The 27,612-nt window shown below is 37.7% G+C and overlaps 1 protein-coding gene across 1 annotated transcript in view; it reads right to left on the bottom strand.

The window, feature by feature from the left end:
- The window catches only part of MIB1 (MIB E3 ubiquitin protein ligase 1), a 76,319-nt gene extending 57,202 nt beyond the window's left edge, over window positions 1-19,117 (bottom strand). The window contains exons 1-7 of the mRNA XM_045164070.1: window positions 18,946-19,117; window positions 17,005-17,134; window positions 10,565-10,669; window positions 9,190-9,256; window positions 7,671-7,875; window positions 3,096-3,279; window positions 1,704-1,848 (exon numbers count right to left, since the gene is read on the bottom strand). Of these exons, the coding sequence (XP_045020005.1) occupies window positions 1,704-1,848; window positions 3,096-3,279; window positions 7,671-7,875; window positions 9,190-9,256; window positions 10,565-10,669; window positions 17,005-17,134; window positions 18,946-19,097 (988 nt within the window). The 5' untranslated portion in view covers window positions 19,098-19,117. The remainder of the gene's footprint in view (window positions 1-1,703; window positions 1,849-3,095; window positions 3,280-7,670; window positions 7,876-9,189; window positions 9,257-10,564; window positions 10,670-17,004; window positions 17,135-18,945) is intronic.
- Between the last annotated feature and the right edge of the window lie 8,495 nt (window positions 19,118-27,612).

The raw sequence follows: 27,612 nt of genomic DNA, 5'->3' as shown, positions 1-27,612 counted from the left end.
GATTATGATACAAAAGCAATATAATCTCTATAGTCTCTGGGGAAATATTTTAGGGACAAACCAATTTTCAGTTGAAAATATTCAAATAAAATACTTCAAAGGTGCCAACTGACTGGTTCTGACTAAAACAAGAAAGAACCAGATATGTGCTTATATAAACCTTTCATAAGGCTTTTTTTTTTTTTCTCCAAATAGCATTGATCAGTAGAGAATCTACCCAGTTCTCCTTAACTCTAGGATCTACTTATTGGAAAGGAAAGAAGTCACAAAGTGAGGCCCAACACCAAACCAACATTATTTGAGAAAAGGATATTAACAATTTTTCACTCTTTCAATATGTAATGGGTTGGCCAAAAAGTTCATTTGGGTTTTTCTGTAAGATGTTATGGATGAAATTTTGGGCCAGCCTGATAAAAGTCAGCCTACTGTGATGCTATCTAACCACAAGGTAAAAATAAACACCACCTGATTTAACCTCAAACACATTAGCAAATTACAGCAGGAAAGAAGAGACACAAGCAGAGGAAGTAGAGGCAGTACAGAATAAAGCTGGAGGCCAGCCAACGTTTTCCTTTACTTTCATACTGTGCACAGTTATGGCTCCATCTTCTCTTCTGGATGTCAGCTATATTCGTACAGTGAGTTGTAACCAGTTGTCTAATGAACTGAGTGTGGATATACAGCTGGATCACAAGAAGAAAAGCTCTGGGCCTGAGTCTACCCAAGCATCCAGCATACTCACATCTCGGCACAGCTCTCTCTACCCACTGTGGCCTGTACAATACCTCTCATAAAATGACAAGAGAAAGGTATGGCTGATACATAAAAATATCTGAAAGAAAGCCATCTGCTAGCAATAATATTGGAAATTAAAAAAATAAATAAGGCAGTCAAAGAAAGTGATGGTTCTGTGGCAGAAAACAAATGTTCTGACTAAAGAGTAGCATGCTGAATTTCAGGTATCTCCTCTTTGACATGGAGAAGCCCTTGATATATCCGAGAAAAAGAACATGTTTATGGAATTTTCACAGGGTATACCTCAGCCAGTGCAAAGGTGGTTCATCATATTAAAAAAAAAAAGAGAGAGAGAGAGAGACATTTAACACAAGTTTAAAACGTTTTTCCAGTGGTCATGTATGGATGTGAGAGTTGGACTGTGAAGAAAGCTGAGCACCAAAGAATTGATGCTTTTCAACTGTGGTGTTGGAGAAGACTCTTGAGAGTCCCTTGGACTGCAAGGAGATCCAACCAGTCCATCCTAAAGGAGATCAGTCCTGGGTGTTCATTGGAAGGACTAATGCTGAAGCTGAAACTCCAGTACTTTGGCCACCTCATGTGAAGGGTTGACTTACTGGAAAAGACCCTGATGCTGGGAGGGATTGGGGGCAGGCGGAGAAGGGGACGACAGAGGATGAGATGGCTGGATGGCATCACCGACTTGATGCACATGAGTTTGGGTAAACTCCGGGAGTTGGTGATGGACAGGGTGGCCTGGCATGCTGCGATTCATGGGGTCGAAAAGAGTCGGACACGACTGAGCAACTGAACTGAACTGAAAAGGTAGTTAATATACAAGTGAGGTAATGTGATCTGAGAGAAAATTAAGATTACATACAACATTATCTGTGTACCAGAACTGGGAAATGAGGAAAGGTTCTAACGTAAACCACATTGCTTTTAAAGAAACACAAAAGAGAACATACCACCAGACGCGTTGCTAATGGCTGATCCCGCGGACGCCACCTTGGAAACTGCCGCTGGATTATATGTCCAAGATGTTCCACATACTTCCACCTTTAAATCACTGTCTGAATAAATCTGCTGTACTCGGCCAACTTTACCTAAAGTCTTAAAAACAAGATTAGATTTATGTTTCCAAGTTTACATTATAGAAATCAATCATCAGTTTTTACATGTTTGAAGTATTCATTTTACTTGATTCCTAATTTTAAAAACTTTTAAAGAACAATCATATTCAAATAGGTTATTTACTAGCCACAAACTTTATAGAGTATCTTTAAAAAATATTTTAATAAAACTATTACACTTCCACAAGAATATAAAAATTATCATGACAATCTTATTCAAAAAAGTAACCTTTTAAGATACCTCTAGAAAACTTGTAACTAAAGAAAATCTGATTTCTTAAAAAAAAAAAAACTTAAACCAAAAAGGGCTCAAAGCTTATATCCATGTTTAAATCCTTTTTGGAATCAAGCCTAATTTCAAGACAGAAGCATGAAAGTCACTGTCATTCTGGGGTGAAGGATCAGGAAGCCTCTTTGTCTCACCTTAACCTTACATTCTCCACTAAAGGCTCTATCAAATTAGATTTATCTATCATATATTAACTATAGCCCTCTATGGATCTTCCCAGGCTTATCTAAGGGCTTCCCTGGTGGCTTAGCAGTAACAACTACACCTGCCAATGCAGGAGACCCGAATTCAATCCCTGGGTCAGGGAAGATCCCCTGGAGAAGGGAAAGGCTACCTATATTTTTCCCTGGAGAATCCCACAGACAGAGGAGCCTGGTGGGCTACAGTCCATGGAGTCACAAAGAGTTGGATACAACCTACCAACTAAACAGACATAGAGAATGGACTTATGGACGTGGGGAGAGGAGAGGAGAGGGTGAGATGTATGGAAAGAGTAACATGGAAATTTACATTACCATATGTAAAATGGATAGCCAACAGGAATTTGCTATATGTCTCAGGAAACTTAAACAGGGCTCTGTATCAATCTATAGGGGTGGGAAGGGGTGGGAGATGGGAGGGAAGTTCAGGAGGGAGGAGATATATGTATACCTATGGCTGATCATGTTGAGATTTAATAGAAAACAACAAAATTCTATGAAGCAATCACCCTTCAATAAAAATAGTAAATTCAGAAACTAAACAACAACAACAAAGTTACTCTAACTGAAGTAAATTTAGAAAATAAAAGGCATACAGATGTTAAGCTGCCAGTGAAGAGTACAATTCTCAAAGGATTAAGCTAATTTATAGTTTCTAAAATTAAAGTCATCAAAGCTTTTCAAAACTACGTAAGCAAGCTATAGTTCTGACTCCCAAAGGACTTAATATACACTTACTGGGAGCATAGCTTCTGCCCATTCTCCATGTCCTCTCTGTAGAAGTTTAATTCTCTCCAGATCATAACAAACTTGCACAAGATCACCCACTTGAAACTGAGAGGTGCCTCCCTCTGCACCCTGCGCAGCATCCCCACTTCGGACAATGTTTGCTTTAGTGAGAACAGCAGGGTTAAAGGTCCACCTAAAAACCAAAGCCAAAATTCAAAATCGGTACGTTTACTTAACTTCAGCACAACATTCACAGTTAACCACTGGAGGGAGAAAAGCATTATAACACATCCAAAGTGTAAAGCAATCCTTTACAATTATATCTTGAATGATCTGTATTTCTTTTTAGAATTTATTACACAAATTTGAGAGAAGAGTCATCCATAATCTTACCATACTAGTATGATACCCTTTTGTCTAGATTTATTATCGCTTGCATGCTTTAAAAATTGTTATAAAAGTAATACACACTCGTTGTTAAAGATTAAAACATGTCAGAAACGTGTACAGTGAAAGTTCCATTGCACACAAACACACCTGGATCACCATTCTGCACGCCACTAGACACCATGGTTAATATTCCATTGTATATGGAATGCAGATCTTCTATTAATATGCTGAGTGATGGTTTTAACAGAGAGCTAATTTGCCCAGCTGAAATGATCACTCTTCTTTTGTAGCTTCAGAACAGCCTGAATATTCACTTCTCACAACTACTTAAAACATTTCAATGCAGCTATTTCTGACTTTATCTATCCAAATTTAAAGGGAAACTTCTTCAAAGTAGAGGACCATGTCTTAACTGTCTCTGTAATTCTAACACTAATCATGGGCCCTAATACAGGATAAGTACTTAATAAACTGTTCTTAAAGAATAAAAAATTTTTTTCTCTAAAAGTCAAGTGTTATGTTACTAATAACACTAGTACCCAAGAGAATTTGGACCAAGGACGAATTCTGCAAGTAATAATCCTCATCTGTGTTAATTTACCATTTCCAAATAAGAGGCCATTTAAGACAACATGTGTTAATACACACTATTCTGAACTTAAATTAAGATTTTTTTCCCTTCTTTATTGAGATGTAATTCACATACCATACAATTCACTCATTTAACGTGTATAAATCAGTGGCTTTAGTATATTCAGTTGTATAACCAACCACCACTATAATAATTTTATTTTCATCATCACAAAAAGATACCCCCATAACAATCAGCAGTCACTGTGAAATCAACTCTCTCTTCCCAGCCTCTAACAACCAGTAATATACTTTCTGTTTCTATGAATTTCCTTATTTTAGACATTTTCCATAAATAAAATAAGATAGTATGTGACTGTTTGTGACAGGCTTCTTTCACTCAACAAATTTTTTCAAGATTTATCTATGTTGCAGCATATGTCAGTACTCCATCCCTTTTTATAGCCAAATAAAATGTTCCATTGGGTGGATATACCACAACTTGCTTATCCATTCAGGAGTCAATACACATTTGGCTTATTTTCACATGTTGGCTGTTATGAATAATGCTTCTGCAAACATCCGTATATAGATTTTGGTGTGGGCACATTGTAATTTTTTTGGATATAAACCTGGAAGTGGACATATTGGGTCATATGTTAACTCTATATTTAACATTTTGAGAAACTACTGTTTTCCAAAGCATCTAGACCACTTCACCTACTTATCATTAATGTAGGAGGGCGTGGTTCCAATTTCTCTATACCCTCAACAACACTGGTAATTATCCTACCTTTCTATTCTAACCATTCTAGCATGTGAAGTGGTATCTCATTGTGGTTGTGAACTAATAATGTTAGTAACTAATAATCTCCTGCATCTCTTCAAGGGTGATACAGAATGAATTGTGTCCCTCCAAATTTCACATGGTAAAGCTCTATGGCTTCTATGTAACTGTATTTGGAGACAGGGCCCTTAGGGAGAAAAGTAAGGTTAAATGATGTCATAAAGGCGAGGTGCCATGTGAGGACAATGAGAAAGCAATCCTCTCCAAGCCCAGAGGAGGTCTCACCAGAAACCTACCCTGATGGCACCCTGATCTTGGATTTCTAACCTCCAGAACAGTAAAAAAAAGAATAAATAAATAAACATCTGTTGTTTAAGCCACTGGTCTGTGATATTTTGTTAAGGCAGCCCTAGCAGACTAATGCAATGCACTCATTGACCATTTCTGTACCTTCTGTAAGAAGCTTCCCTGGTAGCTCAGATGGTAATGAATCTGCCTGGGCCAGGGTTCAATCCCTGGGTTTGGAAAATCTCCTGGAGAAGGAAATAACAACCCACTCCCGTATTCTTGCCTGAAAAAATCCCATGGGCCAGAGGAGCCTGGTGGGCTTCAGTCCATGGGGTTGCATAAGTCGGATACAACTGAGCAACATTAATATCTTCTGTTAAAAAATGTCTTTTTAAATCCTTTGCCCTAAATCCAATGACTGGTGTCATTAAAAGGTCATATACAACCATCTTTTCATAATTTTCTATGTAAAAGATTTCAGAATTTCCATGAGCTCAATTAACTTTCTTCTATGCCTCCTTAGGGTTTTTTCCTCATGGATGGCTAAGCTACAAGTGTTGGCTTGATGAAAAGAAAATAGTGGGCCGGAGGACAGTTTACGTGGCTCTAAGAATCAGATCATCTTTGATTCTGAACTTGACTAACCAGGGATTAATTTGAATGAATTTAAAAATAAAATGTGTGTCTCACCCCAAAAAAGAAGAAGGTCATGTGAAGACATAGGGACAGACAGACTCCCAGGGGACAAGGCCAAGTGCCAGAGGCAGAGAAACAAGTGGCGCACCGGCCAGCCAAGGAACACCAAGGGTCACAGCAACCGTCAGCAGCCAGGAGAGAGGCGCGGGGCAGACTCTCCTCAGCCTCCAGAAGGACTCAGTCTCCCCAACACCTTGACTTTTAGCCTCCAGGATTGTCAAAGAAGAAACTTCTGCTGTTTTAAGCCACTCTGTGGTAATTTGTGGCAATTCTAGGAAACGAATGCACCATCTAAACAATAATAGGTCTTCTGATCCATAAACATGAAACATCTTTCCATTCATTTAGGTCATCTTTAATTTCTTTAATAATGTTTTATAGTCTTCAGTGTACACATCTTGTACTTCCTGGGCTAAATTTATTCTTAAGTATTTTATTCTTTGATGCTATTATAAACAGAATTGTTTTCTTATTTTCATTTTCAGGTTGTTCTTTGTAGTGTAGAGAAATACACTTTTTATATTATTTTTCTATATTAATATTATATCCCATGACTATGCTGAATTCATTTATTACTTCTAACATTTTTGTTGATTCCTTAGATTTTTCTATGCATGAGATCACATCATATGTGAACAGAGATGGCTTAACTACTTCTTTCTCTTTCTTCTCCCTCCTGTTTCTTTTTCTTGCCTAACTGCCACAGCTTGACCCTCTAGGACAAGATGGAATAAAAGCAGGGAGAGCAGACATTCTTGTTTTGTTCCTGATCTTAAAGCAGAAAGCATTCAGTCTTTTACCACTGAGGATGCTGTTCACTGTAGGATTTCAGAGATGCCCTTTATCAGACTGAAGAAGTTCCCTTCTTTTCTTAGTTTATTTAGTATTTTTACCATGAAGGATATTGGATTTTGTCAAATGTTTTTTGTGCATCTCTTGATATGATCACGTATATTCTCCAGATCTGAACACAATTAGAGCTAATTCTATACTTTGGTTAGCAATTTGTTTATTTTTCTTATTCTATATATAAACCCTCCCCTAAAGAAACTTGGAGAGTTAGTTTCTTTAAGTACATGGCAGTAATACAGATATGACAATTAACTATTATTTTTTCTCTAAAATACTATAAACATATTAGTAAACTGGATACATTCTGGCCCCTAGGGATAAACAAATAAAAGGCACAGGCCCAGTCTCCAAGAAACTTGAAACCTAGAGATCAAATAAATAACCATTTTAGTGGATAACAGGAGGCTTAAACAGACAAATATTGTATGCATGTACCAGGGAGGGCAGCTGGAGAGAGGAGGCAGGCATATATTCAGTATTTACAGAGGCACTGGAGTTATCCAGAGAAGAGGAAGACAAGGAGCGTGGAAGGATGGTGTGTAAGGAAGGTTATAGAAATGACTAAATGCACACGGTGCTGTGTTGCTGATACCGATGAGCGTGTGGCAAGGTAGAGCTGTGTCACCATGAGACAACACGAGACAGGGACCAGAGGAGTTCACTGTTATTACCCTGTTCATTCAGGGTAGATTGATACAGTCCACCAGGAACAGACAACTTTTTAGCTACACTTGGACACAATACTGATACAATGTATTCTGCTCACTAAAGGGAGAAAAAAGTGCACAGAATATTCACACACACACACACACACACACACACACAGAGTTCTTACTTGCTTCCTTCCACTTTACCAAGGTATTCTGGATTTTCTTCTACTACTGAAGAAGTTAGCTGTAAGAAGTCTTTGTGATGTCACATTATTTGCTTTTTGTAGGCTCAGAGTTCCTCTGTAGACAAATTTCACTTGCCATTACTGAAAATTAAGAAATACAACCAACCTATTGCCGCTTGGATACTGTACTACAATGTCATGATCTTCATCAATGCCACAAACTGTTCCAGTTGTAGTCAAGGTCTCAAACATGCCATCAGTCCATCCGCCATGACCGTGCTGCAAAGACTGTACAATTTCAAGGTCAAGATCTATGTTGACCAGGTCACCAATCTGCAGTCCACCAGGATTCCTGTTGCCATTCTGCTCACCTGTAATTGCAGCGGGAGGTGACCAAGGACAAGGAAAACCACAGCAACAACAGGCAACTGCACTGTTTCAAATTAAAAAAAAAAAAAGCCCCAGACAGTTGAGTTTCAGTTACTATCTAATCTTAAAATGTTTTGAGAATAAAATGTGAGTATAAAAATCTAGAATTATACAGCCTTAAAAAAGAAAGAAAAGAAAACAAACAGACTCAAAAGAAGAAATAAAGTAATGATTTATAACAATGACTGAAGAGGAGCAGCATCTATAGATGACAAGACACTGACTATCAGAACACAAAGCTCTGGGCATTGGTAATATTCACCTTTCGCAGAACTGGATGACCTGTTGAAGAGTCAGGATAGCTAACTAAAGAATACAAAAGAGACTACTGGAATTTTGTTTCCTCTGAAGTGCTTACTATTATTATTTACCAAATGGTTTTTGTGATTTTTGCCTCAAGAGCATTTTTAAATATTTTAAAAGCCCATTTCCAAGATTATTTTCAAAGCTACTTCTGGGACAAAGGATGCATGATCATCAAACACTATGCTGAGGGATCCTAAATGTGTATGTTGATTCTACACTTTTCTTGTAAAGCCCAAATACAAAAGAAGAATGTTTCTGAATGCAAGACAGATGATCTCATCTCTCATCAAAACCGTAAGATTTTCTTTCATATTCTCCTTTTTTTCTAAAAAATTAAGGTATGCTGCAAGAAAACAGCACTTGGGGGCAATAAGGGAAAACAAATGATTTGAAAAGAACACAGAGTTCACACCAAACCCGCTAAATCAGAAGAGCCTAAAGGCTTAATCGGAAGAATGTGGCAAATGTTCATTGTAGCAACAATGAAGAATCTATAAAACGAAAGTAGTTTTGGTTTTCTTGTTCTTTATTTTAATCATACATTATATTTATCGTATTATCTTAATCTTGGAGCTGTTATATTTTCAAAGGAATTAAATTCTAAGGAATTTATAAATATTAAATTGTTAGGTCTTATTCTCAGCAAAGTATGTATAAGTATGGTAATACAACACAAAATTTTTCAACAAGCTCATGATTAAAACAAAAAAGTTTCATACAGTATTGTATGCCCTATAAATGATGTATCAATTTAGCAAGACATGACAACTCTTTCAGAGACTAAATAAATCATTAAAAAAGAACAAATGCTTTTAAAACCAAACACAACCAAGAGCATGCCTTTAAAAATCTTTAATGATAACTAATTTTCTTAAAGCCCAGTTGAAACGCTTTTCTGATTCCATGAACTCTGACCCATTATTTAGAAATGTTCTCATCTGCTAACTCACCTAGCACAGGACAATGATCTCTGTAGAAAGAACCTCCTTTGGCATCCTGGACACACTTCAGATCAGACTACAAAGAAAAGAAACCAAAAAAATCACCCTTGAAAGCTTCAAGTATAGCTCAATACCTAAAATAGGCAAAAATGTTCATTCAGAACATATCCTCAGCAGAAGTAGCTCTGGGTTAATAACCACACTAAACACTGCTTTCACAAACACCCATCAACAACTATAAACCTGATCTTCAGATATGTCATACTTTACGCTTTCCTTTATAGTTCAAAATTAAAACGTCTGGATCTTTACCACTGAAATATTTTCAAAAACACATGTTGGAAAAAAAGAACTAAAACAAAAATCTTGTATTTAAAAATTACATAATACATTCCATTTAAAATACATTCCATTCTTTTACCAAAAAGAGGTCAACTCATTTGATCTTTCTAATCAATTTTATGAGATATACAAGGTAGGCACCAACTCATTTTATATATATATATTGGAGAAGGAAATGGCAACCCACTCCAGTGTTCTTGCCTGGAGAATCCCAGGGACAGGGGAGCCTGGTGGGCTGCCGTCATGGGGTCGCATAGAGTCGGACACAACTGAAGTGACTTAGCATATATACACACACACACACACACACACACACACACACACACACATATGTATAAAGTGACCAATATATACTTACTATATTAAGAAAATGAGCTCCTTTACACACACACACACACACACACACACACACATACACAATCCAACTCTCTGTTAGTTACAGCCTCCTTTGCCACTGGATTTCACATTTAGTTCAATCCTAGCCAAAGAGTCATGGGTCAAGCTGTTTTAATATGGTACTTTAACCTAGCAATTCTACTTCTAGGAATCTATCTTAAGAAAATACACCCATAAATGTACAAAGACATATGCACAAGGATATATGTCACTGAAACAGTGCTTGCAACAATGAAAAACAAAAACAAAAAACCAACCCAGACACCCATCAACAGAAATTTCATAAACAATGGCATAACCATACAAGGAGTGCTACTCAGCCATCAAAAAAGAATGAGAATCAACCAATATATAAATACTACTCCTTAAGCACTTGAGTAATGTTTCTAGGTCAGTCATGTTCAATTATCAACAGTATACTTTAAAAATACAGGGAAAAAACGCCTTAAAAATAATGTTAACACCTATTATATTAAATTCTCACTTTACAGATGTTCCTTCCTACTGCATACTCATGATTCAGATGGCTGTATTATGATAAAAGGAAATGACACAACAAAAAATGAAAGATTACAATAAGGGCTATTTTTAATTTCCTTTCTTTCACCCATCCAATATTTTCATCTTTTATGGTTCTTACACTTACCATGCCCTCAAAGCCAACTCTGTACAGGTTCTTAGCACCATTATCCCAGAGAACGTAGGCTGCGCTATGCGGGCTTGATGCACTCCAGTCTTGGATCTCTGTTACCTAAGGGAAATTTTTGAGGGAAAAAAAATCTTTAAGAAGAGAGAAGAGGCTAATTCTTTTAATTATATTTAAATCTTTAAAATTACTTCAGTTACAATCCTGTGTAACAGGATCATGAAAAACACTTACTTGCCAAATATATGTCACTTCTAACATATAGTTGAATTAGAGATATTTTTCCAGAATATTATAAGGTTATTTCTTAAAGCACTATAGAAACTTTATTTATTTATTTATTTTTGGCCATGCTGCATGGCTTGCAGTATCTCAGTTTACTGGACCAGGAATTGAACCTGAGGCCAGAGCAGTGAGAGAGAGCATGGAGTCCTAACTACTGGACCACCAGGGAAGTCCCTAAAACTACTGCAGAAATTTTATATTGAGAGGCTTGGTGATTACAGTGATGGATTATCAGCAAACACATAATTCAAGTCAAAATTTAAAATCTGTACTCTTAAAGGGTTCCTTCTAACAGCAGTGTTATTCTTTTAAACCTATTTTTTGATACAAAATGTAAAATCTTTGACCAAATACCCAGAACAATTCAAGATAACCCAGCTCTCTGGTCAGCTGAATGCGGATGAGCACAGGCTCAAAGGTCGTGTTTAAAGAAGGCCTGAGAGATCTGGTTCCTCCAGCAGTGCCCCTCAGCTGCCCTGAAAAGCAGGCCATCCAAGCTAAAACGCCCCGACTACAACAGAAACCCAGACACCACCTCCAGGCCCCACATGCCACCAGACCAGACGGATTCGTTAGAGCAGTCAATATTTAAAAAAAAAAAAACAAAAACTGGAGTTGCTATTGATTTAGGGCCAAGAATCAACTACACAAAAACGACACACAGTGCGCACTGAACTTGGGGGTTTTCAAGTGAACCAGTCTACAGCCCAGACAGGGAGGCTGTACGTGTGCAACTCATGACTCTCTCCATCTTGACACTTACCAACCACCCTTCATAGTTTCTCAGAATGCCAGGCTGATACTGAGCGTAATCTTTAAGGTATGCCCTTAAAAACAGACTACTATTTCAAATAAGACACATAATGACCGCTTCATTTTCACCCTGTGCTAAAGAAACAATTTTGCATGCCACGTATTTTACAGTGCTTTTGTGAGATAAAAAGTTTTTATGCTTAGGACTTGATTAAATACTTGAATAATATTTCAAAGCATTAGTAAATAAGTATTCTTTATAATTTTAAAATAAATTATGTTATAAAAATCTAACACAAACTTTAAAAAATAATTAAAAAATGAAATGAACATTAGACTAAGAAAAAGAAAATTACCAGTACTTTTAGAGTCCCCTGCATGCCTCTCATCAACGCCACCCCCCTGCCTCCTAACAGAGGTAACTACCATTCTGACTGTGGAGTCCATGGCTGCCATGCTCTGTTTTATGATTTTCACAACTAACCACTGTACAATCTTCAAAAGCAAGAGTTTCTAACATTCTCAAGTAAAACATGCAATTTGTAGGAAAGAAAAATCGCTTTTGATTATAATACAGTCAGATTCTATTTCATTTATTTTTACAAATGCAGTGTTAGATGAAATAAGCCTGTGCTTTTATGAGAGGGACAAAAAAGCATTTGATCAACTTTTAAAAAACAAATTTTGTTTAAATCGAATTCATCCTAAATTTCAAATTACTTGGAACATAAGCAAGTTCATTACTCAAACTGTGAATCACTAAATGAAATCACTTCATTTGTGAATGTGATTCAGTTTATCAAGGAGGAAATAAAGTGGAAAGCATAAGAAAATAACTTCATTAATTTCTTACTTTCGATTCTGATTAATAAATATGTGTGGAATGGCTACTAAAACCATTAGGTAGAAGGTCTCTGAGAAATTCTGTAAAGATCAAACTGACAAGATCTGCACTGATCAATCTTAACACCACTAATAGGATAATCAAGATTTTACAGGCCTTCTTCATGTGCGATCTAAGTACACACACCAGAAGTGAGGTACTCTTGCCAAAATAAACTTGACCCTGAATCTACTCATTTCTCTACATCTAACAAGTTATGAGAAATACAACAGTTAGAAGAACACGTTAAACAATACCATAAAGAATCAGTCAGAAAAATACAAAGAACTTGATTTCTTCAACAAATAAATGGCAGTTTTTAAAACACTGATAAATTCTTAAGTTGGATGTTGGGTGCACAGGTATGTGTTATATTATGCTTTCCATTCTGGTGTATGTTTGAAATTCTCCATAATAAAGTTTTTTAAAAAGAAGAAAATATATCTAGTGTATGTGTATGAAGCAATTAACATATATTCAAAGCATTTGTAAAATGAAAACAGTCTTGAAATACTAACACAGATAGTTAAGACCATACTACACATTTCTATGCTATCCTTACATCATGTCTGTCAAAGCCTGCACTTGACCTGCTTATTTTTGTGTTAACACTGTTGTCACCATGAAAAAACCACGGCACATGCAGGCATGTGATAGGCCATAGGCGGTATCAGTACTAACACATCAGCCCAATGTGGTATCTATCCCTTAATGTGGCTCAAACTAACCCTACAGTTGAGAACACATAGTAATGAGAATGGGGAATCCTGAACCCCAAGGAAAAAAGATAAGAATACACTACCACCTTCATGTGGGTTACACCAGCGGACTGGGAGAGAGACGCCAGCCATGAAAGAAAAGGGGGAATTAAAAACTTTATTCATTCACACACAGGGTCAGAAAGAGTCAGACAAAAATTATATTGCATTTCAAACACGTGCTTAAATAATGTTACCCTGAAGACTTCCTATTACATTAAGTTCCCTCACTCAGAGTCATATGTGCAAGATGGTTTCATTTTTCTTTTTGTTCCTAAAATGTAACAAGTATTAAATCAACAAACCAAAAATGTAACACTGATGACTCAAAGCTTCAAAATTGCTACTCTGTATTCCACCTAAGAAGCGTCAATATAACACAAATCCCGAAAAGTGCCATTTACGTGGCTTCAGGCTTTAGCAGCAACTGCTTTTGAAAAGGTGATGAAAAACAGTTTTTTTTAACCCTCTGACCACATAATTAAGTGTGAGGAAGAATATAAAGCTAAACCACTTTCTAGAATGAAAGTATTAAAAAATTTACTTCTCATGCACTCTTTCAAAAAACATTACTAGGACGTGTACTCCATCAAAAGGAAGAGTAACTACGGAAGATGATGTAATGGGATACAGAAAACAGAAGATCCAGCCAGGAAAGAGACAAAGGCATCCATCAGAGGCTTGCCAAGATGCCTGCTGGGTACCAGGTGTCAAGGGCAATCTGACTGCAGCCACGTGACTCACAGGCCAGACATGCTGAAGGCTTTCATTACCAAGATGTCCACTGCCATCATATCAATTTATCGACCTAAGGACACACTGCCTGAGTGAGCCAGACCCAAATTCTCAACTGAACTTGGCTTATTGGACTATGTAATGATGAGGTTCCCACTCTCCCCTGCATTCCCCCATTCCCTGCCACCTAAACCAGCTGAGGTTTCTCATCCCACTCAACAGAATATTCTGCTTTGCCTTATTCCTAAAACTTTGAGGTGTATCATGGTAAGCTTGGAAGCAAACAACACATGCCCTCTGACTACATTCCTGTCCGGTGTACAGCACGCGGTCCATACTTCTGCCCTTCCTGGTGTCCTGACCGTGCTGAGCCCCGTGTTTTCCAGGACCTACTAATGACTGTGTCTACTGACTACCCCAGAAAGACTCTTACAAGCTCCCAGGGATGCCATTATCCAGAGACTAAATTCAGTTTATCTTCTCCCTAGAAGCTTTCGTCTAAAAGCACAATTCTGCTCGGTCTTTACAAAGGCTCGATTTCTGCTTGCTACTTGGTTTCTCAAAAACTTAAATCCTAAATGTTGTAATACAGAGCACTAAGTCATACAGTAATAAAGACAAACAAGGGAATAATGACAGGAAGAATTAGTTACCTTGCAGGGCTTTGCAGCTGGGAAAGAGTAAACAGAAGGCTTTTACAGGTATTCGTAACACTCTTTTTTTAATCCGTAGAGTAGGAATAAAATTTACTTTTTAAAATTTCACTACTATTCTTCAAGCTTCAACATATGTTTTATACACCCTATGTGACACAGGATTGCTGTAAACGACTGCAGAAGCTGTTTACTGCACAAAAGGCCTTGCCAAAGAGGAAAGCAGAGGGTTACATCCAGCCTGAGTTCCACTCACCAAGACCCTCTGCACTGGGACAAGGCTGTCCCTGTGCCCACCCCCCAAGGGATACCTCTGCTCTGCCACTGGCTTGCCAAGCATGCCCCCATAGCACTCCATTCAGCCACAGATGGTGTCTTCCCCAAACTCACACTGGTCTGTGGTCCAGTGTTGCTTCTAGAAACGTGCTTCTCCTTATGGTTGCCCAGGGTGCAGGTGGGGAGGGGAGATGAGGGATAGTTAGGGAGTTTGGGATGGACATGTACACTCTGCTGTATTTCAAACAGATAACCAACATGGACCTGCTGTATAGCACAGCACAGGGAACTCTGCTCAATGTTATGTGGCAGCCTGGATGGGAAGAGAATTTGGAGAATGGATACATGTATATATATGGCTGAGTCCCTTTGCCATCCACCTGAAACTTTCACAACGTTGTTAACTGGCTATACCCCAATACAAAAAAAAAAGAAAGAAAGAAATGTGCTTCTCAAACTTTAATGTGCACTTGAGTGACTTAGGTATCTTATTAACATGAAGATTCTAATTTAGAAAGTCTAGGAGGAAGGTGACCTATTACCTAGCATGCTTGTAACAAGCTGTCAGGTGACACTAACGCTGCTGGCCACAGAACTTAGATTTGAATTCTGGTTCTCCATCTCCTCTAATGAGAACACAGGTCTCCGAAGAGTAGGAGCCTTGTCTTTTCTGTTAATTCCTACAACCTTCACGCCTGGAACAGAATCTTGCACCTAATTCAGTTCAGTTCAGTCGCTCAGTCGTGTACGACTCTTTGCGACCCCATGAACCGCAGCACACCAGGCCTCCCTGTCCGTCATCAATGCCCGGAGTTCACCCAAACTCATGTCCATCGAGTCGGTGATGCCATCCAGCCATCTCATCCTCTGTGGTCCCCTTCTCCTCCTGCCCCCAATCCCTCCCAGCATCAGAGTCTTTTCCAATGAGTCAACTCCTCTCATGAGGTGGCCAAAGTATTGGAGTTTCAGCTTTAGCATCAGTCCTTCCAGTGAACACCCAGGACTGATCTCTTTTAGAATGGACTGGTTGGATCTCCTTGCAGTCCTGCACCTATGTGGTCAGTAAATATTTACTAAAGTTTTTCTTAAAAAGCATTGCTTCCTAATAAAAATCAAAGTACTTAAAAGATAAAAGACTAAAATATTTATCTGACTTCCAAACGTTAAACATTAGACCTTATCATTTAAAAATGAAATCAATACAGCAATACTCTGAATTTGGAAAACATTTTATTTGACAAATGTTTAAAAATCTTAAATTCAAAAGAATTTATATAGCACCAAGTAGTACAAGAGGCCTTCAAGTCCCTAGGAAGAATTTCTCAGATGACACAGACTTTAAAGTCATCATTCCTTAATGCTAAGAACAATATTTTACAGAAGGTAACAGTGGAACAGGGACTGACGCTGAAGTCTCAAAGGGAAATGCTATTAATTTCAGTACACCAAGCAAAACACCCAGAACACACATTCAGGATTTGAAAACACATTCAGTACACCAAGCAAAACACCCAGAACATACGTTCAGGATTTGTTGACTGATCAACGACTGCATCATCAGCAAAAGCAACACGAAATCCAAAATAAGCAAAACCAACAACCCACTTACCCTGATATCTCTGGTAATCCCACCCCATTAAAGAGACTACAAAATTCCCTTCAGAATAACTGCTGTAATTGACCCCCAGACCACTCTACCTATGATCTCTCAGAAACGCATCTGTGAGGGAATGGAACATAAAGCAAGTAAATGCACATGAAATGTTAATAACAAGAAAGCCAAGAGCATGAGATACTGCTTAAGGAGGACTGGCCCAAAAAGGATGTTCAGAAAGGCATTCTGGACAGCAAAACAGCAACGTGAAGCCTAAAGGTGGAAAAGAAAATTTTCTACCCACCAATCTTCTCACTGAACACCAACGTGTACAGCAGAGAGGGAACAATCGTTTTTCTTCCCAGGGGAAAAAAAATAAAAAGTTTAAGAAACTATTATTGGCCTTAAAGAAAATGGGCCACAAAATTCAATTACAGTAGTTTTAACATCTACTGAATATACAGTATTCGAGAATAACATGACGAATCAGAAACAACCTTTACCTTTCCCCTGCGTCCATTCCCTCCGTCCTGATCTTCCCACTGCCAGTCCACTCCTCGTACCACTCTGGCACCTGCAAAGATCCCTCGGGCCGTGATCTTCTTCGATTTTCTACGAGACTCTAACAGAACCCTAAAAGAAGATTATCTATTTTCAATTTTATATAAAAATAAAATTGGTAATGGGTGGCAATTTATTTTTTAAAATAACAACTATATAAAAGGTTATTTTGAAAATACAAAAGATTTTTCTTTGCTCTGGTTAACACCATAACAGCAAGTAACAGGAATACTTTCCACATTCCCTAAGGTATGCTGATGAAGACATTAGTAGTTGGAATAATAACAACAGTTTATATTCACTTAGCTTTTCCTATACATAAAAACAGAGATACAAACTCTGTTACCCACCTTAAGATAAAGGTACTATTTATTACATTACTCATTTTACAAAAAGTCCCAAAGAGGTAAGCATCTATAAGTTGCCCAAGGTCACAAAAGTTAAAATGGAATGGAATCAACACATGAATCCAGTCTGACCACTGCAGGGTATCACTGCAACTCGTCACTACTTTAGAGACGGCATATACAAAACCCAACAACTGCCAGGCACGCACTGCTAACGAGGGCCTGAGAGAGACGGCACCACGGCAATGGCAAATGACGAATGGCACTCGACCTTGGGCAGAGGAAGACAATAAGGAGTGGTAGGGACTTTGGTGAGCGCCAGAAGACGCTTTGTCTAAAGGGGACAGATGCTCCTGGGCTTCAGCCAGCCGCTGCCAGGAACAAATGCAGGCCCTGCGGTGACAGCCTGGGCAGAGGGGGAGTTAGAATTCATAAATTGATCTTTCTGTGAAATCACCTTTCACAGAAATTCACCTTTCACAGGTTTTACAAGGTAAGTAATTGCTCAAAAATTGAGAGCAAATCAAGCAAAATACATCTGTGGCCTGGATCTGATCTACACCAAACTGTCTCTAAAGCAGTGTACACCTACAAAAGACTACGGACCTTGAAAAAGATTATACATGCAGCTACCTAGACAAGCATGGTTCTCCAAAGCCTTCCACCCCTTATTTTCCTACAGCTTTCTCATTCCTAAAAAATCAAATAGAACTGGGATTTTTAAATTCTACTTTCATCTCACTATTCTATTCATTTTCAAAATGTCTTTACTACACTCCAACTTTAAAAACTGTAAGCAAGAGACAAAACTAAATAATTTGCAGAAAATGACTCAACAAATGGCAGGGCCAGGATTTGAACCAGGACAGTATGACATAAAAATCCATCTTTCTATTACTCCTGTTGCCGCCTCCCTTCACCGACTTGACTCGTTTTTCTGCATTAGTCACAGCTCCCTAAGAATAATACTCCATCAGCGAAAACTCTGCACCCACTCACACTCAACACTCCTCTCTTTGCTCCTAAGACACTTTTTATGTATCTCTATATACAGTCCAAAACATCACATGATAATCACTGCTGATCAAACAATGACAATCCCTTAACCTGTAAACTGCTTTAAGAATAACATGCCCTGTTTATCTTCAGATTTACCCAAGTACAGTCTTAAAGCTCTATAGTCTGAATAAATGTCTCTTGATTCCATAACTGTGCCCTAGTGTTCACAGGATAGAATGCATACGGAGAAAACCATCAGCCTTCCTTGGGCCACCCTTGCACATCCAAACACTGAGCAGGGCCACGTCTCTATACAAGAGAACAAACAGCCCCGATTATCCTGGAAAAATGCACCTAACTCCGCTGCACTAGTTCTCTTCTCGTCTGTGGTGGCCCTGGTCCCCATCTAGCCTGGTATCTGCTACTTCCTACTAAATCAGCTGTCAGAAGCTATTTCCTAATCCTATTTTTAAGGCTGAATGGTACAAAAAATGTAACAAAGAATCGCAATTGGAAAAGAAAAATTGATTCCCATACCGCTCACTCCCTGGTGTGGTAATTCTATAAAAGCGATGCCTTAAATGATGTTTATCTCCATGATAACAAACGGTGCACAAGTCGTAATTTGTACACTCCGCACACTTCCACCGAATGCCAATGATCGGCTGCTGGCGGCAGGTATCACACATGGTTCCATCATGCTTGATGCCTGTTAAAACAGAGATGCATGCTGACATTAATTTCAAGTACTGTTTATTTGAACAGTATTCCCTGAGGGAAAAAATAGGAACACAGCATTTTACAAAATAGCTCAATAAAGCAAGAAACAATATTTCAAATGAACCATATAGTTTCAAGATAACAGCAAATATTCTAAAGAGTACAAATTACAAACTAAACCTTTTCTATTCCTTCTTTTTTCATTAGTAAGAACACTTCTCAGTAGCACTTTCCTTGCTCTCATCCAAACCTGAAACTTACGTTCAATCCAGAGAGAGAAGGAAAAATCCTTTATCATCAAGGAGATGTTTCAGACTTCAAACACATTAAAAACTTTTTGAGTAACACAAACCTATTCTCCAGGTAAATAATTCCAAAGAAGAAGACAGTTTTATTCTCATAATACCAGAAACAGTCAATTAACTTAAGCTTTTATCCCTAGGTAATGACAACTTTTTGCTTCCCAGTTTAATGGGAAATAACATAGCTGAGTTTGTTGTTGTTGTTGTTGTTGTTTCCTTAAGGAAAAAGAAGTAATAAATGCTAGAAAAAGAAAACAAGCACTTGGTAAAACAACCTCCACCAAAAATACCCCCTACAAAGACACTGTATGGTAATAAGACGAGGGAATACTGCTCCTTTACTACTCTGTTACATTAAGATCACTTGTTCACGTAAATTAAAGCCAGGGGTTTTTAAACAATGTGTGGCCTGTGCATCAGTGTCACTACTTCATGACAGGCTGCATGGTCACGCCCGCTGCTGACACCTCCTACATCAAATTCTGGCTCTGTCAATAACAGCTTTCTCTGTGTCCACAGAAGTCATTTTAACTAAAATATTTACATGTAAAACTACAGTATTTATTTCAAAATACACAGTGGAGAAGGAGGGGAAGTACGGTGAGCTGAGATGAAACAAGACTGCTCATTTGAAGTTGGGTAACAGTTAACACGGGGGTTCATTATACTCTATGTTCTGTATAAATTTAGAAAAATTTCCAATAATTAAATTAAAAATGAGTCCTATTAGTTCTCAGAACCTCATTCCCTTTGGAGGAAGTGATATGATCTTTAAAGGAAAGGTATGTTCTAAGAATAAAATGAGAATGTGCAGAATATGCAAGAACTATAATACAAAAGTAGTACCGCTGTAACTAAACAAGAACTCATACACTTCTGCTACTTCCCGGAGAAGAGAAAAACCCTACTGAACTCATGTCTATATCCAAGTTTAAAATCTCTATAAGGATGGTAACCAGATTCTAAATTAAGTGCCTACACTGAGATGGTTAAGATGTAAAAGGGAGGGAGTGATGGGGTGGGGAGAAATGAACACTGGAAGGAATGAGCCCTCACTAGGGAACTGAACTAGCCATCACCACTCTGAACTCGGACTACCTAGTCTCTGAGAAATCAATTCCTGTTGTTTACAAACCCCCCAGTCTGTGGTAGATTGTTATGGCAGCCCAAGCAGACCAGGACAATATGGAAAGAGAGATTGTGAAGCTGAAGTGATATAACAGAGGCAAACATACTTAGAAAGGCATTTAGAGCAAAAAGGCAAATATAAGGAATTAGACTGCACTTAACCTTAATAGAGATATATTAAATGTACTAGTCAACAAATTCTAACTTAATGATCAAAGCTGTCATATATCCTTGGCAAATACATCAATACTTTATACAAAAATTAAAGAACAAATTTCTCAATTTCCCAGAGACTACATATGGAGAATAATCAATTAATTCATGTGTGGATGACCTTCATTTTAGCAAATTACCCACCCTCTCCATGCACTAATTACTATTTTATCTCTGGTTTTTCCCCAAAGCTCATAGCTTCCCTGAGCTGTACCTATCCCCTGGGTTCCTTTCATTGTGTTCACTCCACGATAGCAACAGAGGACACACCTGCCATTCGAGACAGGCCTACTCAAGGGTAGCTCATCCGGCCCTTCCCATTCTAGCCTACGGCTAATTAATTCTGACTGCCTCAATCATGGAAGTGATCATCTGCCACAGGCTCAAAGAAGATTAGACTCCAGCTTAACAGACTGTAAACTAAAATTAAAAACCAAATTTATGGCTGCACAACTCAGAGCTACCAGCATTCGCTGGTACTGCATGCTTTAGTGTTTTTAGAATATAAATCAGAAAGCCAAATGCAATTTGCATCTATTCTTCCTTTTGGGGTGTATAAATGTGTACAGAGAAAGGATTTGTTTGGTGTTTTTCAATCATATAAGGAGGGTTTTCTTTTGTTTTGTTTTTTTTTCCTAAGTAGCAAGGAATCCATAATCTGGCTAATCACAAGGGTTACTAAGAATCTGCTATATTTTTATTTAAACCAATATATAACCTTTCCTTAAACTGTTCGTTTTGAAAACATAATTTTGTAAATATTCTTGTAATTATTATCTCCCAACACAAATAGCAAAAGTCTACAGAGTTAAGAAAGAAATTATCCTGGCTCACATTAAGATTTTAAGGTAAATTTTAAAACCTATCAACAAAGACTTTGAACAACTGTCATATCTGATGCAAGGCTACTAAAGTGAATTTTAAATTTTCATAAAAATCGCACTTTTTAATAATGGCAAAAATCACTATATGAGCAGTTTTTTAATTCATCGATTTTAATACTGAAATACAGATATACACCTGATTTAAGATTTTACATCAGTTACATTCCTAGAAAACTGAGTGTATACTTAAGATGGAGGAAAGGTGTAACAGATTATTTTCTAAAGAAAATCTCACCGACTATATCCACCCCAAGTGCTCCTCTGACAACAGGACAATGAGTAACAAGTGACCATCAATAGGCAGGTCTGTTTTCTTCCCCCCTGAATCAGAGGGGACATTTGCCTTGGTTAGCAGAAGGTGGCGAAAGTGACACCGCATGATTTCTGTGCCATTTGTCTGACCATGTGTCTCTCTCTCCCCCTTTCAAGATTCATGGCGCCCACTACCCCTGCTGTGCCACGTCGTGGGCGCTCTCTCATTCTAAGTCTGGCTACCTGAAGCTGTCACAGAGAGGTGGAAAGACATGCCCAAGGAAGCCTGGCTGGGCCAGCCCCTCCACTGTTGACTCTTCTCACTGAAGCCCCAGACACTGGCGGAACAGAGGCAGGCCATTCCCCACTAAGCCTCGAGCACACAAATATTTTCCACAATACAAAGTTTTGGGGTATTTGTTATGCAACCATTGCAACTAAAACAAAGCAAGTTAAAAATAAGATACAATCTTTGTTATAGTTCTCTGGAGTACAGTGTAGCAAAAATAAGGATAATGAGCTAAATATGAAAAAAGGAAATCATAAAAGTGTTAAATAGTTGAACAGCATCTTTTATAATCTTGAGTAAAGTCTAAGCATGACACAAAATGTAGAAGTCACACACATAACCATGTAAGCACACCCATACAGAAAGTGTACAAACGGAGAAAACCAAGCCACTCCTCCCAACTGCACACAGTGGGTCGAGGCAGCACAGATGAGGAAGGGGAGGGCGCTTCCACATTTGTTTGCTGTTTGTATACTTTTGAATTAGTTTTTTGGTTTTTTAAATTGTTTATTTTAATTGGTAGATAATTACAATATTGTGGTGATTTTTGCCATACACCGATATGAATAAGCCACAGGTGTACATGTGTCCCCCATCCTGAACCCTCCTCCCACCTCCCTCCCCAACCCAATCCCTCTGGGTTGTCTCAGCACACCGGCTTTGAGTGCCCTGCTTCGAGTGCCCTGCTTTGAGCATCGAACTTGCACTGGTCATCTATTTTACATATGGTAAGATACACGTTTCAATGCTATTCTCTCAAATCATCCCACATATAATGATTGTGCCTTCTCCCCCATAGTCCAGAAGTCTGTTCTTTACATCGGGGTCTCTTTTGCTGCCTTGCATATAGGATCATCATTATAAATTTTTCATCTTTATAAATTCCATATATATGCATGAATATATTGTATTGGTGTTTCTCTGACTTACTTCACTCGGTATTAGAGGCTCGTTTCATCCACTCATTCAAACTGACTCGGCCCCATGCATTCCTTTTTATAGCTGAGTAACAGTCCATAGTGTGTATGTGCCACAACTTCCTTATCCATTCATCTGCCAACAGACATCTAGGCTGCTTCCATGTCCTAGCTACTGTAAACAGTGCAGCAATGTACACTGGGGTACATGTGTCTCTTTCAATTCTAGTTTCCTCGGTGTCTATGCCCAGCAGTGGGATTGCTGGATCATAAGGCAGTTCTATTTCCAGTTTTTTAAGCAATCTCCACACTGTTCTCCATAGTGGCTAAACCAGTTTGCATTCCCACCAACAGTGTAAAAGGGTTCCTTTTCTCCACACCCTCTCCAGCATTTACAGTTTGTAGACTTCTTGATGGTAGCCATTCTGACCAGCGTAAGATGATACCTCATTGTGGTTTCAATTTGCATTTCTCTAATAATGAGCAATGTTGAGCATCTTTTCATGTGTTTATTAGCCATCTGTAAGTCTTTTTTGGAGAAGTGTCTGTTTATTATAATTTCATAACTTTAAAAAGGAAGTACAAGAGATACCAACTTTATCTTCCTGAATCAGCACACATTACAAATAACACATCCCTGTATGTGAAGATGGTGTCAAGAAAGCCAGTCAGATGGATATTGTTGCAAGGCAAACAGAAATTGATACAGTATCTACAGAGAGGGTACCGGCAAAATGTTTTAAATGCTTTTTAAAGATTTTGACCCCGCCTTCAAAATTTTAAAAAGGTACACCCAGTGATACCAAATTTTTTGTAGTAAATAAAAATTTAACATAACTGATGTTGAAAATATGAGACAATTTATGTATAAACTAAGGTAATCCATAAAGGAAAATTCTCTGTGGTTATTAAACTACATTGCAGAAGAAACATTACTGAGATGGTAAACAATATTATTATTTTATAAAGTAGTTTGCTAAGAATTACAATACAGCACTTTGGTAAATAAATTACATTATATGTATAACACATATGCACAGAAAAATTAGAAAGGTAACCCCCAAAATGTGCTTAATGGGATTCATTCCCCTTTGTGGTTTTTCAAGTTTTCTACACTCAGTGTATATTAATTGTAGGAAGCAGCTGGGTAAGAAGGGGCATTTAATATGCAGTATAAGCATCAGAAATGCTGGTATATGTCCCTTACAATTAAAATAAAAGCTGAAAATAAAAATACGAGGAACTCCAATGATTTATAGAAACCAACTTTCAAATTGTTACGTTAGCAATGTGGTACGTAACTACAACTCAAAAGTTTTTTTCTTTTAACCCATAGCCTAACCTAGTTATTCCATGCTTATGAAAATAAAATGCATACCTAACATGTACACTCCTTAATCTGTCTTAACTCAGGAAAACACCAGGACCCAAAACTGCATAATATCAAAAGAGCAGTAACAGTAAATGTCCACACAACAGTTACATTTCTGAACAAGGTCTAAGATAGGTCTCCTTGCCATCACAAAAAGCCAAGCATACTAAACAAACTGGCCCAACACACACTGAGAGGCACACCCTAAACTACTGGTCCAGCTCCTCGAAGGAGTGTGGACTGATGAGAGCCAAAGGGAAAATGTATCCCCACCTGACCAAAAAAAGACAAGTCCAGGTTTCAGCTAGTCCCCTATTTACATATTTTTCATCTCTAAGTGCATTTTCCACATGTACAAGGATAACATTCATCAGCTCATAATCTGAGTACACACTTTCTTTAAATGGAACCATTTAAACACACAATGATAACTGGTTAAAAACAAAACACCCTCCTACAATTCATGGTTTCAAGAATACTTCAAGAAAACCATTAATGCACACAAAAGCATATCCAAATCCTTTTTTGGTTCCCACAGTTCAAATGCCAACAAAGCTACCGAACAGCTGTGAAACCGACCAATGCTGAGAACTGGAGAAAGTCAACAACGCAGCTGCTCCAATACCAAAATGAGCAGGAGAGAATTTTTAATGACAATGCAATGAATTGACTTTAAAACAAAAGTTGATATTTAAAGAAAACATTAAAAAGGAGAAAGAGTCTTACATGAACAAGGCCAACATTTTAGTAACCTCTGACTGTGGTAGCTTTTTTGTTTGCCCTTACTTCATCCACCCAATTCATTCTCACCTAAAACTGTTCTCTTCCATTCAAAATCTCCTCAGCCCTAGCAAGAGTTATTCCTTAAAATTTCCCTTTCTTGAAATTTAATTCCTTAACTAAACCCATTAGTGCTTTTTCTCCTTATAGAATACCATATCACCCTAGAGAGTAACGCTCTTTCCCTTTGCTAAGCTTTATGAAGACATCTGCCACTGTTAAATGAACCACCTGATGATAGCTTTTGACTCATTCTAATATTTAAATGACCATCTGCTCTACATTTAATGACATCTCGCCTAAATTCAGTAACTTAGAGAATTTACATAGCTTAAGTCTTTTTGTTGGCTAATTTTATGAAAACGGTAAAACATGCTAATTGAAATCAATAACCACAAGTTCTTAAAAGAGGCAAGGAAAACAGTTTAAATCCACAAAGCATTGATTTAAGTAAACTGCTAAATTTCTAGAGAGAAAAAATGATCGAAATAGAGAAGTTGCTCACTATAAGCAGTTCATTATGTGAAGCAAGAGTAAATAATGTAAATGTTCATTAACAAGAGAGTGCAGACATATATTAGGTATATAATGGAGTATCTAAAATGAATCTTTAAGAGCCATACAATTCAACATGGATGAACTCTTCAACCATAATGCTCCATTTTAAAATTATACAAGAATACAAAAATGTTGATTGTTTACAGATATATACAACATAGCATAAATGTAAAGAAATCCATAAGAACTACTAATTTCTACACAGTGGTAGCAGAATTTCTACATAGTGGTTACTTTAGCAGAGGAAGGGGATGAAATTGGGAAGAAGTACACAGTGTTTCAAACATCAGAAATGCTTTATTTGTAGATAGGTGCACAGGTATTTATTAATCACTCCTGTACCAGGATATCTTAAATACTGTGTAATAAACTTTTAAAATAAAAGATAAGCATTCCTAGACTAGTACAGTGCCTAGTTAACCCTCTACCTTTTCGCCCTAATTAAAAGATTTCACCTAACAGTAAAAAGTAATATACAAGTCATCAACCAGTGTTTAAACGCAATTACTTATTGTGGCATAACTATTTGCTGATGTCATTCAACTAACCAGGAATTCCTATTTCTGATTTATGGATTCACTCAATTTTAAGCCCAAATCAGTGTAACAAAAAGTTTACAGAGATTAAAGAGGGTTAACCAACTAGAATATGCATCTTATCCTCCCTGAACCATCACAGTACTTATTGTTTAGAAACTGACTGAAGTGTAATTAAAATTCCTAATGAGGGCGAGGCCTTTGTGACCTGCCAGCTGCTTGGTATACTCCACATTCCTTACTCTTGAGAAACAGTAAATTAGTGAAAATAAGATTATTATTAATACTAACTACTACTTAAATCAGTACACCAAGCTAGGTGCTTCACATATATCACATAACCTTCCCAACAATATTAAAAGGTAGGCATTATTATTCTCATTTATAGATGAAGAAATCGAGGATATGTGGGCTCAAATTCAAACCACATGAGTCTGATTACAAAGCTTGGCCTCTTATGCTCTTGACTCCACCTGGGTTTTTTCTTTACTTAGCTCTGATTTTGTTTGAAGAATAATTACATATCTAGGGCATCATGTTTCTCATTTAACATACTACACTCAAAATAAAAGCTATTGAATCCCATTCTAATAACCAAATAAATCTCAGAGAGATACATTTTAAAAACTGAAAAGATCGTCTGCGTGCCTGACTCTGCAACCCCATGGACTCCTCCCACCAGGCTCCTCTGTCCAAGGGATTTTCCAGACAAGAACACTGGAGTGGGTTGCCAAGCCCTTCTCCAGGGGATCTTCCCCATCCAGGAACTGAACTCTTGTCACTGAGGTCTCCTGCATTGGCAGGCAGGTTCTTTACCACTAGTGCCCCATGGGAAAATGAAAAAATTATCTATTTCTTAGTTAATTTCAATAGTGTAGTAGAGTGAAACACCATTGACTTCCAACCAACTCTTATTTTGAGTTAAGGATATGTCTTTGAAGTGTCTCACTCAAAATCTACGATTCTCTCATCTTTTCTGTTGGACAAGTTATTCTCTCATCTATTTTTTCTACTCTACTTTATTAAAAGCTTGCATAACAATCATGCCTCACACAATTCAAACAAAAGAAACAAGGTATCAAACCAGGCACACAACTAGCAATTTCAGTAATATATTTGCTATCTATTTTAGCACTTGTTACACAAGAGTAGAAAATGAAATGAAACAAAAATGAGAACTATCCATTTTTTTCCCTCCTAACAGATAAAACTTCATTATTTCATTTTAGAAGCAAAACATCTATGTACCTTTA

This window comes from Bubalus bubalis, chromosome 22 (assembly GCF_019923935.1).
Source record: "Bubalus bubalis isolate 160015118507 breed Murrah chromosome 22, NDDB_SH_1, whole genome shotgun sequence".
In the NCBI taxonomy this organism is placed as follows: Eukaryota; Metazoa; Chordata; class Mammalia; order Artiodactyla; family Bovidae; genus Bubalus; species Bubalus bubalis.
The sequence above is the reverse complement of the archived record's forward strand: the minus strand, read 5'-3'. Positions and strand labels throughout refer to the sequence as shown.